The sequence below is a fragment of the Mirounga leonina genome, unplaced genomic scaffold (genome assembly GCF_011800145.1).
Source record: "Mirounga leonina isolate KUSES-001 unplaced genomic scaffold, KU_Mleo_1.0 Mir_129, whole genome shotgun sequence".
In the NCBI taxonomy this organism is placed as follows: domain Eukaryota; kingdom Metazoa; phylum Chordata; class Mammalia; order Carnivora; family Phocidae; genus Mirounga; species Mirounga leonina.
Genome location: NW_023270323.1, coordinates 3,106,160 through 3,124,556, shown reverse-complemented (window position 1 = coordinate 3,124,556; position 18,397 = coordinate 3,106,160). Strand labels below are relative to the sequence as shown.

Sequence of the window (18,397 nt, the reverse complement as noted above, 5' to 3'; positions counted from 1 at the left end):
AAATAAATAAATAAATAAATAAATAAATAAATAAATAAATAAATAAATAAATCTTTTAAATAAAGGCGTTGAACATGTTTAGATGATTGCAAACATAAATATATAAAGTCTCTAAGTATATATGACTCTATGAAATAATTTAATTTTTATTTCTTTGCTATAACAACTTGGTTTTCTGAATTGCTCCCTTCCCCACCACCCCGCAACAAAAGACTAGCAAATAAACACACATTCTGGCACAAAATAGATATTGTTTATATCAATTTCTTTAAACAACCCTCATTAACCACACAACAGAACTTCCTAAGATAGTTTAATGTTCAGAAAATTAGAGTTTTGAGAAGCTTATGTTTACTAAAAAGCAAACAAAAAAAAACAGGGATAGCCTAGAAGAAGGGGTTATAAAAAACAGTCTTGGGGCGCCTGGGTGGCTCAGTTGGTTAAGCGACTGCCTTCGGCTCAGGTCATGATCCTGGAGTCCCAGGATCGGGTCCGCATCAGGCTCCCTGCTCAGCAGGGAGTCTGCTTCTCCCTCTGACCTTCCTCCTTCTCGTGCTCTGTCTCTCATTCTCTCTGTCTCAAATAAATAAATAAAATCTTAAAAAAAAAAAAAGTCTCACCTTTTTAGTGGAAATCTTTAAAGGGAACTACTACAAACCAAATGTTACATACAGCAAAACAAAAACAAATAAGCAGCTTAATCAATCATTAAAAACATTCTAGGCTGCTTCTGTAGGGTTCTTTAAATGGAATAAGATCCTATAAATATAAGAGGTTTTTATAATTATGTTGGACTAAACCACACTGTTGATTCCAGAATTATTATTTTTCCCTGTAAGAAGTTGGATGTTTCCTACAGCACAAAACTTGAGAAAGAGAGGAAGGAGGGTTAGTGTTAAAAAATAAAAATGTTAAACTTTGCTTTCCGGTTAAAGAAAATGACGAAGGAATCAGTGTTCTACATGTCTATTTAAAATGTTTCCTGTGTGCATATCATTTTGGTGCAGTGAATGAGTTACCCTATTTGTTTATTTAGTTAATAATGCATGTATTACATTCTATTTGCTAAAGGTGTACAACTGCATTGATTGGGGTTATTAATGTTTGGTTTATGTTCTTCCTATCAAATCTGACACATCTTGATAAAAAAGGTTTTTATGTATTGTCTTATTTTAATTTTACAATGAAGCATTTTAGAGAATATAAAACAAAAGAACAAAAGGGATTATTTAATGTCTGTGAACTAAAAAGTGTAATACTGAATTTGTTTGTAGCTGAAAGCATTTTCTATGTCCATATTTTTTTTCCAAATAGGGTTGTTACTTAAGCAACTTTCATTTTTTTAATACATGCTGGAAAACTTTTTTCAAACAGAACTGTTTTGTGAATCCTGTCCCCTTTCCCTCCTTATAAATCATAAATAATACATGTAATACCATTGGGAAACTATAGAATTCAGCTACAGTTTGTTCATGAACTAATCCATTAGAAAAATACTTTATTAAATGCAGCATTTAACATAATTAATAAATGTCAGTCACAACATATATATTTAGGAGTCTGATATCTAATTAATTTCTCTTTTTTGCCTGTATTATAATAAGACCCTTGCACATGTAAAAACTTTGACCTTGCTCAGAAAGTTGTTTAATAAATTTTGCTTCTACCTTAAGATCAGTACATGTTTTGGTGTGTTACAATTTCTGACATAAGTGAAGAAATTTAATTGCTTCTATTCCTCCAGACAGAATTTAAATGTTAGCAAAAAGTTAAGAATTTGCTTTTTTTCCCCCTAGCCTTTTTACCTATATTTGTCTTTACAATAAAGTTAATTATAGTGGAGGAAAATATGAACTGATTTTTTTCATTGAAGTTTATTTAATACTAGCTTTTTGTCTTGAAGATTTTATTTACTTATTTGAGAGAGAGGGCACGCTCAAGGCAGGGTGAAGGGAAAAGCAGAGGGAGAGGGACAAGGAGCCTCCACGCTGAGTGCGAGGAGCCAGAGTCTTAGGCAGGACTCGCTCCCATGACCCTGAGATCATGACCTGGGCTGAAATCAAGAGTCAGATGCCGAACCTACCAAGCCACCCAGGCACCTCTCGATACTAGTTTTAATAGAATATATTCTAAAGTCAGAATTTGGCATAAAAAAATACGTTAACGTGATTGTCCATAAAACTGAAACAAACATGTGCTGACTTTCCAAAAAATGTTACTGCGCCATTAAATTTTCATAACCGAGGATGAAAATGTGATTTTAAAATCTACCAATTTCTTGTAAGAATTTTACCTGTGACAGTTATGTTTTCATTGGTTCATCTGGCATTTTCTCCCCCGATGGTACTCCCAGCTGAGTGCAATCCTCTCTTTCTTGTGATACGTTGAATTATTTTCATAGCATTGCCAAATGACAATCATTGTACAGCACAGACTTATGTAATGAAAACGCGACAGCAACAGCAACAACAATTGCTAACGCACATTAAATGCTTATCTGGTCCCAGGCACTGTTCTGTTACTCACCTTTGATAACTCTGTTCACCCTCACAATTCTATGGTGGAAATACTATTATCACTCTGATATTCTACTGAGTTTCGCAGTTTATTTCCCTTCACCACGAGGTTGACATAAAAGCTGCTGATGGTATTTCCCTAGCCCAGTTACCACATGAACACTCTTGGTTGTAGACATCCAAGTTTTTTCAGTGAATCTGGATTAATTTCCTATGTCAGGAGATTACTGAGTCCACACATATGCATACATCAAATATGTTTTTAAGTCCCTGACAGTCAAAAAAAGGAAATGTAAAACTACAAAACAGAAAAAAAAGAGAAAGCTGAAACCATTCACCATTCTAAACAGTCATGATAATCACACCAAAGAATAGGCATCATCAAAGATTATTTGTTTAAGATTTTATTTATCTATTTGAGAGAGAGAGAGAGAGAGAGCATGCATGAGCAGGGGGGAAGGGCAGAGGGAGAAGGAGAAGCAGACTCCCCGCTGAGCATGGAGCCCGATGTGGGGCTCCATCTCAGGTCCCTGGGAGCTTAACTGAATGAGCCACCCAGGCGCCCCAGAGATTATTTAAAAAAAAAAAAAAAAGTTTTCCAAGCATAAATAAATTCAATTTCACACCAAGCCATACTATTTATTATATACACTCAAAATTTTTTAAATGTAATTCTTCATACCAAAAAAAAGATACATTTGTACAGGTACCCAAGAAAGCAACAGTGTATTAACATTGCGGGGTTGCAGGGTAATTTTTTCTAAATCTATTCCAAATTCTAATATTATAATTGTCCTATTTCAATCAGTCCAGAATCATCTTATTTCCAACATAATTCGATTTCATAATACTGGTTCCTAAATGTTTACACAATTTCATGTGGCCAAATATCACAATATTCTTTATCATCTTGCGATAGAATTAAGTTTTATGATGGAAAAAGAAAAACATACAGAAAATTATCACTTTTAGCAGATGTTGTAGTCTGAAAAAAATAAAGTGGGTTTAGAATTAAAAGCCAAAGCCATTGGTTGAACTGAGGCATATTTCCATCTATTATTAATATTCGAGTTACACACTAAAGATGAAATTAGTCATCAAGTCCCTCATGCAATACGGTAGTAAATGGGATATTGGTTAGGAATTTAATTGCAGAAACTCTGCCCATGTAAGCTTCCAATTCATTCAAAACAAGCCTTTACAATGGGCGGAACCTAGTTAAAACAGTTAAAAACACCAAAAAAAAAATACTTCTTGACTTTATTAAGTAATGCTTGCATGAAAATCTGAATGAAAAGAAGATCTCTGCCACCCCATTAGGATTAAATAATAGTCCTTCTTTTCCTTTTTTGTCTTTTGTTTCTTTTCATTGTCAAGCAATGCAGGTTTATGTGAGGTGTTTTTTTTTTTTATCATTTAAGAAAAATTGACTTTTAAAAATAAGTAAGAAAATAAACAAATGATGTGATGCCTCAGATTTGACTAAAATTTATAAATAAATGTCTCAGGGTAGACTTAAGTTTATGAATAAATTCTCAAATTTAGAAATAAATTGATAAATAATTCTGAGTACTAAAAGTGTTATGAGAGTCCAAATGACCATGTGAAAATATACGCAAAGCTTATGCCCAAGTGACTGAGGTTATAAGCTTTAGCAGGGCTCCCCACTGTTGCCTGAACAGTGTTTCACTAATGGTCTGATAATGGGGGGTCGTCATGGAGGTCCTTGTAATACTTTATAGTTGTGTAAGCATGGCAGCACTGATAATTACGGCCCTGTTCTCAACTCAACACACTAGATTACTAAGCAACCCTCACACTTTGTTTCCACAATGGCTTTATAGTTACAGAATGCTGTCTTTGAGAGTTCTTTAAGACGACTTATTAAAGATTCTTGGATTCTAATATAATTTGCAGTAAAACATCTTATCTTTCAGATGATTAAATGGAGATTAGAAAATATCCAAAAGATGGAAAAAAATGGGAGAGGAGGGTATAAAATGGACAATTTAACTTTTGATTTCATTGCAGGAAAGATCATATTGCTTTTAAAAATAGTATCATAGTCATTACCTTAAAATATTAACACTAATTTCATCTTTAGTGTGTAACTCGAATATTAGTAAACCTTAAAATAGTAACACATGTACCTCTGTTTTCACTTTTTCCCTGGTCTCTTTCCTCAATCACCTTGTGTCCCCCCTACTCTCCCACACGTCTCGGTGCCTAAGGAGGGGCCTTCCTGTTGTTTGAAAATGCACTGAAAACCTAAACATTGTGGCTAATAGTAAAAAACAGAAAAAAATCCCATCACTTAAAATGAGTGTCTCAAAGCAGGGCACGTTATTATGTGCTCTAAGGAAACAACTCTTTCTGGATGTCAGCTTAAGCTTCTATGATTTTTCTCAGACTTCCTTTTAAAACCATCACTACCATTTATTATCTTCTTGTTATATAGACTGTTACTTTTGTTTCATCACAAGTCTTTGCCTGTTTATTAGCAGCCCTGCCACTACTATCAGATGGCATTTGTTTTACTTAATGTATGTAGTTTTAGAAAAAAATTATAGAACTGCTCTTACTGCATTATATGAAAAAATTCCAATGTACATTTAGCTGACACTGCATCAGCTGCTATTTAAACTGGGCTTAGCTAATGGACTTTTAATGTCAGAGGGGTCATGTGCAGTTACTGGCTATTAGCAGAAATGGCTCCTTTCTATAAAAATCACTTTTCCTCAAGTGTGTTGTTTGAACATTCCTTTCCCTAATTTAGTGACTGTCACTGAATGCAAAACAAACTCAAGGACTCTGGAATCTGCTGTTATCTTTAAGACCCTCTTTTTAACCTTGCAATTCAGCATTAAACAGGCAACCACCCTCATTAGCATTTAGGCTTGTAATCACAAAACTTTGTGAGGCATTATTATTTATTTTGCCGTTCTTAGCAGAGTCCTACATATTTTGTTATGAGAACCCAATATCATCCAAGAATGTATGACACATATGATAAGAGAACATACAAGACAATATTCTGAACCCTAGCATTTATTTGCACCTTTTAAAATTCTAGTTCAGAAATGCCAAGTGATGTGAAAATGTATGGCAATAATTAATATGTATTCATGTGTTGATGTATCATGTAAGTATTTACATATTAATCTGCATTTAATACAATACTGAATATAAGCAAGGAAGTATATTACTCCTCTATCTGGAGTGAAATTCTGTGTATTCTTTCATTAGTAACAACTTTTCCCCCCCTCAGTTAACTTTATATTTTTGTTCATTTATATAAAGTTTTCAGTGGATGTGATAGAGATAGCTGGAAATAAAGCCACCTGCACAGCATCTAAGGGAGTCCAAGAAAACCAAAATTCTGCAGTCTGGAAACATAACTCCACACTTGACTAAGAAGTTGAAACAAATCATCACAGAATTCAAGGAAGAACCACACAACTGACCTCTCTGTCGATCAGCCCACAAGAGAGGTCACCTCAGGCAGGGTGCTTACCAGTGAAATCTCTCTCCTGGAGGGTACCTGGAGAAGGACGCATGCATGTGGATGAAGATTTTACCCGTTCATGCATGGAAGTTATTGTTCTCCCTTGGACAACAAATTATAGTCCACTGGGTAGGAAACAACGGGAATTTCTCCACATGTTGAAATAAGGCAGTGAAAGTGGGTATCCCTTAGTTTCTGTCACTTGGAAAATAGGAGAAAAAAAAGAAAAAGAAAACTCGTTTCTATAGATAAGCCACTGCGACAATGAGACAGAGGTGTCTCTACTGGACACTATGCAAATGACTTAGCACCTGGCGGAGAGTGAGGAACTTTTGCAGAAAAGTAGAATATAATTTTTCAGTTAGAAAGCAGTGGTGGAACTCACTTCCCCATTCGATGACTACCTTTATGAATTTATTCTAAGTAAGTTTTATTTTCATTTTTTGATAGGTTCTCTTTGCTTTCTAAAGATATTGCCAAAGCTGTTCGAAAAAACTCTCCTAAAACAAAAATAGTTACACACACGTGCATGCGTGCGCGCGCACACCACACACACAAATTTGTGCCAGCATATACAGGCTCACAGGGGACTACTGAACTGTATTTGTCTATTCCTTGTAACTCTTCATTTCATTAAGACTCTGCCTGGAAATACCCCGTAGGAAATAATTCTATAGTTATTGAATTCAATAAAAAATGACATGTACCTTTCATGTTATCATCATTTCTAATAAATCCAATAAACTGATTACCACTACCCTACTGGGAAAACAAACATATCTGTTGTTAAAACTTTTCCTAGTCATCCTTTTAATTTTTTCGTTATGTTACAGTAAGTAAACTATAACTCTCTTCACTGTGGTCCTTCTAATTCTACATAAATATATGCATGTGCATGTAAAACGAGACAAAAATAAGTATTTTGATCGATATATAAAGATCAATATATAAAGACATTGGTGATACTTTCATAAAGATAAAATTCCACTTAAGCAATTTTTCTGTTGAAGAACTGTCCTTAAGAACTCGTACATAAACTGGGTGATGGACGTTAAGGAGGGCACGTGATGTAATGAGCACTGGGTGTTATATAAGACTGATGAATCACTAACCTCTACCTCTGAAACTAATAATACATTATATGTTAATTAATTGAATTTAAATTAAAAAAAACAAAGAACTCCTACATAATTCTAAAAATGCTATTGGATTTCTTTGTACATGAGATTTAAACTACAATGTTTGTATTCTTATTAATGACAATATTTAACAGAGTAGTTCAGGAAATGAGAGTGCATTTTATAATGACCACTGGAGGATTAATTATGTATTCTATTACTAGTGAAACAGACTGTCAGACACCATATATCAGTATCCCACTAATTAAGTCTAGATTTCTCAAGCACATCCTGCTCAAACAGGTCCAAATAAAATCCAAACATAATTTTTTTCAAGTATACACCTTTTAAATACTTTCCAAGTTCTTCTGCTGTGTTAACTGAAATCAGTGCAGATCAACACTCTTCTTTAGATAAAAGTTGCAAGTCAGAGGGCTTGTTGAATAATATTATGATGAAATGTTGATCTGAGGTCTCTATTCTGGATAGCAAAAATAATAAATCATTTGAACATGCCTGTTTTTCCTCAGCTTCTGAGAGCAGTTACTGAAATAGGCTTCTGTTTTCCACCAAGCTGCATGCTCTGTTGTTGATGGCTGTGGTAGCCTGGGAGGGAAATGTCTTAGGCTCTTTGCATCCTTGAATTTGATTCCTAATACATTTTAAAGCTTATATTCTTTCATTATCTTATGGAGACCCAGAAGGAAGAAGTAAAGTTGCTAAAGGAAACGACAGTCATAATTACTGTTTTATTTAGGATGACTTCAAGATTGCTGCTTGCTAAACTTGAGCACTTCCACTGGGTGGCTACGATGTGTATATCTGGCAAACTCTTCATTCAGGGGAAGATAAAATATATCATTTTCCCCTTATCAAAAGCTAAATTAAAGTGTCAACATACTTCACACAGACATAATGCTCAAAGTGAAATGACCATTATTTACTCTATCTTCCCAATCATAAAGTTTTTGTTGTGGTAGTAATTTGGTTATTTGCTTGGTTTGGGTCAGATATAATACAGGACTCTGGAAATCACATATAATAAAACAGCAGTGCTTTTGTCACTGACGATGGTTTTTAGTTCCTGCAAAAGTTAGGGAATACCACTTGTTAAAGAGAGTACTCTTTGATCTGGTTGTAGAAAGGACATTTTTTTTTAAGTTCCGGAAATTCCAGAAAGATAGGAGAATGATTTAAAATATGCAATTTGATTACAAGGAACAAACTTGCAAATTCAGAGATTAGATTTGTCCAAAATTGCTCTCTGTACTTTTAAACATGAATGTAATTCATTATGCTTATAGTTATAAGTGGATATTACCGCACCACACACCCTATCACCTTGCACTAAACTTCCATGGTCTAGGAGAATATACGTTATGAATTAATTTAAAGTGATTACATTTCTATGCAAATGGTATACTTTACTTCTATGCTAGTCTTTTGTATTTTATACACACTAATTTTCTTGAATTTTTAGAAACACCTGCATTTCCATTCATGGACATATTTGCCCTTATAAGTGGGCTGCAGATGTATTTTAATACAGGTATTTTGATATAGGCATTGATATGCCAGCACTAATCTGTTTTTTATTGGAAAGGAATGCTCATATATAAGGTTTTTCTTCCGAACAGGAAAAAAAAAAACCAACAACAGAAAAGACAAAAAAAAATATATAGTTGAATTCAGGCAGTTCATGATTAAATAATCAATTAAGACACTGACTAAAGGGGCACCTGGGTGGCTCAGTCGTTAAGCATCTGCCTTCAGCCCAAGTCGTGATTCCAAGGTCCTGGGATTGAGCCCTGCATGGCATTGGGCTCCCTGCTGGGCAGGAGGCCTGCTTCTCCCTCTCCTGTTCCCTCTGCTTGTGTTCCCTCTCTCGCTGTCTCTCTCTGTCAAATAAATAAATAAAATCTTAAAAAAAAAAAGACACTGACTAAAACTCAGAAATGTTAGCATTCATCAATAAACCTGTTAAATGTGCTGAGGGAGTTTCTGTTGTTTAACCTCCTTGGTTAGAAGAGAAGATAATACATGTTTATCTACATGAGCCATTTTTATGGCTTTCATAATTGCTGTGAAATGAAACTAGCCACAGGGCCCAAATGACAATGATTAATGAAGGTAAACTCCTATCTTCACAACATTTTAAAATAAATAAGACTGGTTACTCTGGAATTAAATTTGATTAGTCACTATCATCAGTTAACATGATTATTTTGAGCCTTCATATTTAGAATGAGTACTCTAACAAGCACACCAATATAAGTCTCACCTAGTTCCCCTCACTCTCACATTCCCCTACCACGCTGCATGGAGATATGGTTTGTTATTTAATTAAAAGAGGGTATTCCCCAAACATTGGAGTTTTCAGGTATTAGACTTCACTTTTGCCACACAAAGCACTTTTGCTCACTGCTAATAAAAAGTATAATGACATTAAGGACAAATATCTGCATATTTGGCACTTTCAAAGCTATAGCTCACTTTCCAAATTATAACTTCAATTTAATAAATGTTACCATAACTCTAACAGTATAAATTCCACGTAGAAGGCTGGATATGTTTTAGGTACCTCTAAAATCTGGAGACATTCTTTGCGTATTTCAAAACCTTATTACATAATCCCAAAGTAGCAACTTTTGTGGGGGCAAGAATGCTCAAGATGAGAAACCACATTACAACTTCAACCCAAACTCTTCTTAAAAACCTGAAATTATAGAACAGTATTTTCTAAGATTTTTTTTATGAAGAATCAAAATATTGTCAACATAATATATGTATTAGGTTTTGATGAAAAGGCAAAAATTCTTCTGAGAGCTCTAATCAGGTAGAAAGAATAAAAAAGTTTACTATCTCTGGTCTTGTTAGCTCATAAAATTATTACCATAAGATGTTTTTATTAAAATCTCCATAAATGTGGAGATGACAAATATTTAAAATAAGAGAAAACTATAAATTATTCAGTTATTGGATTTATTTTTAAGATCTAGAAAAAAGGAGACAGTATTTTAATATTGCTCAAGGCAAACTTACCCCACTTTAAAAAAGTCACATAAAAAACAGCACTGAGTTTCTGTGAGTCTCTGTTCTAGTTGAAATATCCCTGAACTAAGCAATACTGAGACAATACCCAAGGTCTCAGTTTCATGTAGCCCTCCTCCACAAATACATAAGCAATACCAAATCCAAATAAAATATGAAATCAAAGAAGAGTCCATACATAACTTTAAGAAGTTAGGATAACAAAGAAAGCAAGTGAGAAATCTGGGGATCTATAAGTGTAGAATAAGCAATCAAAAATTAAAAGCAAAATGAAAATACTGTAAGAAAAAGACCTGTCTTAACTCTAAGTAACATAAAATTCCCCACAAATCCCTAGTGTTATCATAAAAGTTAGCCAGAAAATAACATTCCCACTAAACATGAACAAATAGAAATAACCATTAAACAACAAGAATTAATTAAATGTGAAAGTTTCAAAATATGTTATCTAGATTATCCATGTTGTTCTAAATTATGACACTGAAACTTTCTATTGCAAATTTAATTCGAGCAATGAAAAGTCTTGGTGAATTTGCTTTGCCTTTGAGTCAACCTATTTTTCTATGTTTCTTTGTGTTGTTTTACATTTTATTTATTTTATTTTATTTTATTATGTTATGTTAATCACCATACATTACAGCATTAGTTTTTGATGTAGTGTTCCATGATTCATTGTTTGCATATAACACCCAGTGCTCCCTTCAGTACATGCCCTCTTTAATACCCATCACCAGGCTAACCCATCCCCCCACCCCCCTCCCCTCTAGAACCATCAGTTTGTTTCTCAGAGTCCATAGTCTCTCATGGTTCATCTCCACCTCCGATTCCCCCCCTTCATTTTTCCCTTCCTACTGTCTTCTTCTTTTTTTAAACATATAATATATTCTTTGTGTTGTTTTAACATGCATTCAATTATGTTCTTTAGACCATACACTTTTGCCATTTTTTTAAAGGAAAACTATTGACATTTGCATAAAGGGTTGATTTTTCTTAAACCCTTATCTGAAAGCCTGGCATGTTTGGTTTTTTTTTTTCCCCACAGAAGTGTTTATGATCTATGAAAAGTTATCTTTCAATATTCATTGTAAAGATAGAAAGTCAAGGGTAGAGCTTGCAGCCAGGACTAAACAGGCAGTGACTCAAAATGGAATTTTTAGAACTGGCATTAGGTTAATTTTCCCAGAAAAAGCAGAAAGGAAGAAATGGGGTTATGAAGGGAGAGAGCTTCCCCCTGACTGACTGTTCAAGGAACCATGCACATCACTGTCCAGGAGTTTGCAGTGATCTATTTTGGGACATCTCCTCAGACAGCTTCATTTGTTGCTTTTGGCGAAGCAGAGTCTGCAGTAATCCCTAGTCTGAGTTCAAAATTATTGACCTTTAGTTTCTTTACCTTCTAGATTTCTTTGCCAGTGGTTTACAGAGTTAGAAGCCAAAGAATAATGTTTACTTTCTGTGGGCCAGGCATGGCCCTAAACAATTTACATGTATTTAACTCATTTAATCATAATAGGACTGGTAGTATATATTATCTTTACTTTACATTGGTGGAAACTGAGGCACAAATGAAGCTAAATAACTCACCCATAGGAACAGAATTAGAAGGTGGTAGAAGCAGGATTAGGGGACACTGATAAACACTAAGCCAATCGGCAGAATGGGCACATACAACTAACAACACTTAGCTTGTGCCTCCTCAAAGCCAGACCAAATATACATTAAATTTAACTAAGATTTAACATAAGTTAGACAGTTCCAATGCTAACACGGCATTAGAACATCCCACTTCAAACCACATTGCCATCCTTAAGTTCTTCTGTGTAGAAATTTTGGAAACCCCACCACTACTCCCAGTAGAACCTTACCCTGACCTATGTTCACTATCTTTGATACTTGAATCCAGAAAGTACTATACCTATGCTGACTGTTATTTTTCAGAAAGTGCATTATAATTATATGCTTCTAAGTCTGTCTTCCTTGAGGGCTGAAATTGTCTCTTTCGACATTGTGTCCCTGACAAATAGAGCACAGTCTGGGACATAGTAAGTGCACAACAGTTGTTTGTTTAGAATTTTACTTCTAATATCATACACTATCCCAAGGAGCTAACAGGTTTCTAATTTGTGGAGAAATGTAACCAGGTTTGTTTTTAACTGCCACAAATACAAAAGTCAAACTAAAAAAAAAAAAAAAAAAAAGTAGGTTAAAATCACAAGGCAAGGACTCTGGCTAAATCCCCACCCCCACTCTTTTCCCCTGTATATATATGGAGGGGTTGCAGCCTGTAATTTTAATGTTCCTTCTGAGAGTGACTCCCTCTGCTGCTCCAGCAAAGCCATGACCTAAATCAGAAAAGTGCTAAATGCAGTTCAGGCCTAATAGAGCACGCTCTGGCTGTTGGCACCAATTGGAGAAGGGAGCATACATTAGAGCACAGTTATTTTTAAGTCTCAACAGTAATTCCAAATAAGCTAGGAGGGCTTGCCTTGGTGGAGCTCATGCCTCCTTTACGTTTTTTTTTTTTGGGGGGGGGTTGCTTAAAAAAGATCAGGATGAATTCTGATCAGGACATCCAGCTCGCAGACTAAAATGGGAGATAGTCAAAGAACCTGTCTTGTTGAATGCTGAATCCCCAGTATCCACAGTAAGAAGACTAAGGAATCAGTGAATTTTAACAATCTAATAGTTCTTCCTTCTTTGCAAGGATTTGAAAAGTTTGTCCTCTGAGGCATTTTAAGCATTCCTTGAGCAAGGATACTTTTCCTTACTGCAAATTCCAAATGTGATTTTATGAATTTACTCTGCTCCTAAAATGGAGAAAATACGTGATATAATTGTAATGAAATTCAGTTATCTTTTGTGCCAATTGTCTATTTGTACCACAGCAATATGCATAAATGCATGAAAGTAGTTTCTACTCTTTTGTAGGAAGAAGTATTTGTTTAAAAAACATCATAAATTAACTTCTGGTAATAGCAAATAGTCTCAATATGATTAGAGTCTTCATTAATTTTCTCTTCTGACTTTGGTGATGTTAACACTCATAACACTAGTTGGTGCTAGATAAGCAGAATATCAATGCTGTGATAATCCAGAAACAAATGCATTTCTAAAACAGGAGGGCACTAACTCTGAGGCACACTGATCAAATACACTCTCTGTCTCTGTTTCTCTCTCTCTCTCTCTTTACTTACTAAAATCTTTCATTCTTGGAAGTCAGAAACAACACAATTTTTTTTCCCCCTGGAGCTAGGAATTTCAGGCAATCCTGAATGAAAAAATTAAGGCATAGCCAGAAAGGAGAAAGTTGTTGCCTAAAGCCTGGAGAATCTCCCAAGGACCTAACTAAAATGACTGCTGTCTTCATTTAAACTACCGTTAGAAAATATAGTACACTCACAAATAATACCTATTATGCTTCTTTTTTCATCTTAAACATCTGTTGTTGGTTTTGTGTGTGTGTGTGTGTGTGTGTTTGGGGGGGCTACCTCTGAAGACATACTAGTTTCTTAAAACTGCTAATTTTTCTAGTACTTCTCTAACAACAGAATAAATAAATCTCATCCACATTGTCAAGTCCTCAAATTAACTTTCTCATCTTAATTGCATATGTAGTTCCATTCATAAAAATAGATCATTTCCATCTTTAAGTGTTCAACACATGAAAATCATACCTGAGGAAGCAACAGTATCTTCAGTTTCCCTAGTGTGCTAGTCCAAAGAGGGAGGAGAAAAGAGAAGATATTAGAAGGAAAAGGAGGTCTGAACGCCAGCCTGATATAAAAGTGTGATTCTGAGAAGAAAGTGTACTAGCGTCTCAATAGTAAGCAGGCTGGGAAATGGGTTAGAGTGATAGTGATAGTAGCTGAGTTTGGTGTTTTCTACATTTTTAATATCTAACAGACAACACAGGAAGAGCCGGCGTCCTGAAACATGGAGGCTAACAAAAATAAAAGTGGGAGTATAGTGTCTTTCGAGACCATAAGATCCAAACAGTCGATTCACCAGCAACTGGAATAACTAAACAAACTAAATGGAGAGGAACACTACTGAAATGCATATACCCTACAGAATACATTTTATTTTTCCATTTAAGACTAGAGGAGCAGGTTCAATGCCCCATCTTTGGATTGCCTGGTCTGTAAAAAAGTGCAAGTGGCACAGTTAGCTTGCTCAGTCTGTCTTGAGCGGTTTTTTTTCATTTAATCTCTTCTCCCTTCTTTCAATATTAATCCACTTACAATCTCCTGTTGGATTATCTTTATTGATTTTTTTTTTCCGACCCAGTCCTTTTAATGTTGCTGTAGTAAGCTCTAGGCAAGAATCCTATAGCTTCTGTTTGGCATCTTTGGGGACTTTAACTTGTCCTTTTCCCAAAAGGTTCTCTCACCGCCCAGTCCTCCCCCGACCGACCCCCACCTGAACCCCACCCCATGGCTGGGTCCTTTGTGCGCCCAATAACAGTAGGCGAATCCCACAGGGAGTCACGCGATTGACTTCACGACTATTCATCAGGTTGTTCGCTTAAACTTCCAAACACTCCTCTCTAAACACCCTTGGCTGCTACCCAGAGAACTTCTTACCAATTTCAAGAAATCTACAACACGTTCATACGATTCCTTTGTAAAATGGACAGGCAGATGAGCTCTGGAAGTATGCATAAGAAAATCAGGGCAGAACCTCGAGGATGGGAGGCATCTGGTAAGAAGGGAAGGAAGGATTTATGAGCGTGGCTACTTAGCTAGGCAGCAGGAAAATTTACTCCCGAAGTAGCAATCACTAATTCACAAAGCCTTGCTAATCACTTACCTCCTCATTCGGACCACACTCGCTAACGCTCAGCGCTCCCCTCCACCTCCAACGCCCTCTCCCCCAAGACCCTTCGCAAATCAGAGGGAACGCAGCTGGGAAGCTCCACAGTGTCCGAGCAACGCCCCGGGAGTTCGAGGCTATCGCCGCACCTCCTCTGCTCTCCAAATTTGGAAAGAAGTGTAACCGAGATGATGGGATCCCTGAATTTACCTCCGAATGCTGCATAAGCTTCCTTCACCCCCGCCCTAGGAAAAAACAGCTGCCTCCCCTAAGCCAGCGACTTCCACAAAACTGGTCGAAAAGACCGAAGTGGGCGCTGGCTTGGCCACAAGGTTGGGGGCCCAGGTGACGCGAAACAGACCCCAGAGGGGGCAGCGTTGGTTCTTTCCTAACCCTCTCCCTTCCACTCGGCTTCCTGGGCTCGGAAGGCTGGAAGCTGCCGCTACCGCTTCAAACTCGGGGGACAAGAAGACAATCAGCCCCCGCGCTTCCCCTCCCTCCTTATCCACCCTCCACTCCTGACCGCTCTTCTCCCAACCCCTGTTTTGCCCACGGCCCCGGTCACTTATTTTAAAGCTCAGGCGCGTTAAATTAAATTGTCAGAGTTATAAACTGGCCCATTACCCGGGGGAGTTTGCTCTTTGAACAACCAGTCCGTTTTCCCAGAGCTCTGGGGTTTTAAGTTTCTCCGCGGCTTACTGGGAGGAAGACTCGGAAAGGGTAAGAGTGTGGAGGCGTGCACCCCCCGAGGCCTGCCGCTGGCTGGGTGGCGGGTCCGGGTGCGCTGTGCATGTCCACAGCGCCCCAAGCAGCAGCAGAGTGGCACCGGAGCTGGTGGGTCCTCGGCGGTAATGGACACATTTCCTTCGCTGAGCGCCCGTCGGCGTCTAACGTGCTCAGGGACGCCCTGAAGATCCCGCAACCCCAGTTATGCTCAGCGCGGGGAGCCTCTGTGCATCAGGGTGTACCTATGGCATGCCACCCAGCCATCCGCACCGAGAGTCGCTGCAAACCTCTGTGTGACCAATATGCAACAACGTGTGAGTGTGGAGCAGAAAGTGCAAAAGGCGCCCACATGCCCAGAGACAGACAGATGTAGGTCCACACCCCGTGTGCGTCCCTGGTCCATCCGTGCCCATCTCGGAAGATGGATTAAAAAGAATAACCAAAGCTTCTTGACTAGTTGGGAAAGTGGAACGTGAACTGACTTCCAGTTGAAAGCAACGAGGCAAATTAAGGAAGGCAGGAGAACTGGGGAGGAGGAGTGGAAGGAGGAGGGAAGGAAGAAGCGAAGGGAGGTGGCCGCGGAGCTTGGCGGAGTCTCTTACCTTGAGCGGCCGAGCCGGTACCGCTGGCACTGAGCAGGGCCAGGGCAGGTAGCACGAGCATTTGCAGCACGTAACCCAGTCCCAGTCCGCAGCGGGCCGCTGTCGCCCGTAGACCTTTCCTCATCGTCGACAGAGGTGTGCCGGCCAGAACCACACAGGGAGACGCGCCAACTGCGGAAAACCCCACTGGGAAGCAGCTGAATCCGTGCACCACGAAGCAGTCCGAAGAAATAATGATAACCAAGAGCCACACTCCACTTTCTCCAAGGGCAGGAGCCAAAAAGGGGTGGAGAGGAGACGCTGAGGAGGAGTTTGGCGGTCCCTCTTTCCCTGTGCCTTCTAACTGGCGGCTCGGTGAGCTGCGGCTCTGCCCCCACTTGGGAAGTCCGGGGAGGCGCAAGGCGGCCACCTCGCCGCTGCCCCCAGCAGCAGGAACAGCCGCAGCTCCGCCGCGCGCCGAGCCTGGACTGCTCTCCGGGTCCCCTCCTCTGTGCCGAACGCACACAGGCAAGGGGGGTGGCGGGAGGCGGCGGAGGGAGAGGAAGCGAGAAGTGGGAGGAGGTGGGAGCGGAGGGAGGGAGCTGGGCACAGTGGGGCTCTCGGGTCTCCAATCTCAGTGTGCTCACGCCAGCGGAGGGACGTCCAGGCTGCCGCTGCTGGGTGGCCAAGGAGGGTCACCTCCTAGCGTTGGGGCGCACGGGTGCGCGGAGGCGCTCTCCGTGGAGGCGTGGAGGGCGCAGCCCAACTCCGCTGGGGGGTAAGCGGCGGCGGGAGCGCGCCCGCCCGCGTTATGTAAGCAAGGATTGGAGGGAGATGCGCGCCCGGCGCCGGAGGTGGAGACCGGCTGTTGGTTTACCGGCGGAAGCCTGGGCGAGAGAACCCTGAGGGCAGCAGAGGCGGCTGCGGAGAGTGGGAGCGCGCCTGCCTCCCGCGGTGCGCCAGACTCGGACTCCAGGAGCGCAGCGGGCGCGCCCCGAGCCTCTTGGCTGAGTCCACTGGAGCTCAGCCCGCCGCCTGCCAGCTTCTCCACGGCGCCAGCAAAGCCTGCGCCAGACTCCCCGGGACTGGACTCGCTCTACGACTGACTTGGGGTCTTGCGATTGATTAAGCTGGATGCGGGCTCGAGTTGAAGTCCTGCGTGGTGGGGAAGAAGGCAAGAAGCTTTTGCAGTGTGTGTCCCAACCCTGCTGCAATCTTGGGGTCGTCAGCGCCACTCAGACTGCTCAGTGTTCTGGGTGCCCATGACTTCTCCATAGTGGAACAGAAACCAAAAGCTAAAGGAAAACTCATTCTTCAAAAGAGCTTTATTTGCGTGCATCCTGGTGGCTGGCAATGTTGAGTATGTAAAGGGTGGTGAGGTGAGACCTGGCACGGAAACTCCCAAAAACAATGCACAACAAAATAACAAAATTTGTAGACATGCACTTAAAGTGATGGTGGAACCTATGACATGTTTTTCAAATTCCTAACGGTGTAAGGACTCAAACTGCTATGAATTTTTTACCTTTTTAATTAATTAATTAATTAGTTTATTTTTTAAGGAAAGGATAGTTAGTCTGGGTAGCTAGGTTATGGATCTCTTGTAATGACGAAGGAGGAATGTAAGAATGGGTGGATAAAATGACAGGGTAGACAAAAGGAAAAGTGGATGGGTTAAAAAGGTCGATACACATTGACAGTCCAACATTCTGGGAAGAGGAAAACCACTTCCTAAGATTAGTACATTTCTAAAGAAATAATAAATAATATATCAGGGAAATTTTAAGCTCTTGGTGCCAAGGGGGCAATGTGTAAACACACACACAGGCAGGAGGCTTGTGATCTCTGTTATCCCGGACAGGTCAGATAAACTGCATGTCTCAGTTTCTTCATCTGTGAAATATTTCATTAGATGGCTTTAAAGTTCTTTTCAGTGCTAGCATTCCATGATTCTGCCTGCCAAGCTCCATCTGAACCTCTAGCCAATAAGACCTGTCTTTAATGATTCCGGTAGATCTGAAAAGGTCAGACTTGGCAAAGACACTGACAAATCTGACCATTTCTTTTTCCCACGGAGGCACTGCCTGT

The 18,397-nt window shown here is 39.2% G+C and overlaps 1 protein-coding gene across 1 annotated transcript in view; it reads right to left on the bottom strand.

Moving 5' to 3' along the window:
• The window catches only part of UNC5C (unc-5 netrin receptor C), a 344,363-nt gene extending 327,685 nt beyond the window's left edge, over positions 1–16,678 (bottom strand). The window contains exon 1 of the mRNA XM_035004478.1: positions 16,331–16,678. Coding sequence (XP_034860369.1) covers positions 16,331–16,454 — 124 coding nt within the window. The 5' untranslated portion in view covers positions 16,455–16,678. The remainder of the gene's footprint in view (positions 1–16,330) is intronic.
• Between the last annotated feature and the right edge of the window lie 1,719 nt (positions 16,679–18,397).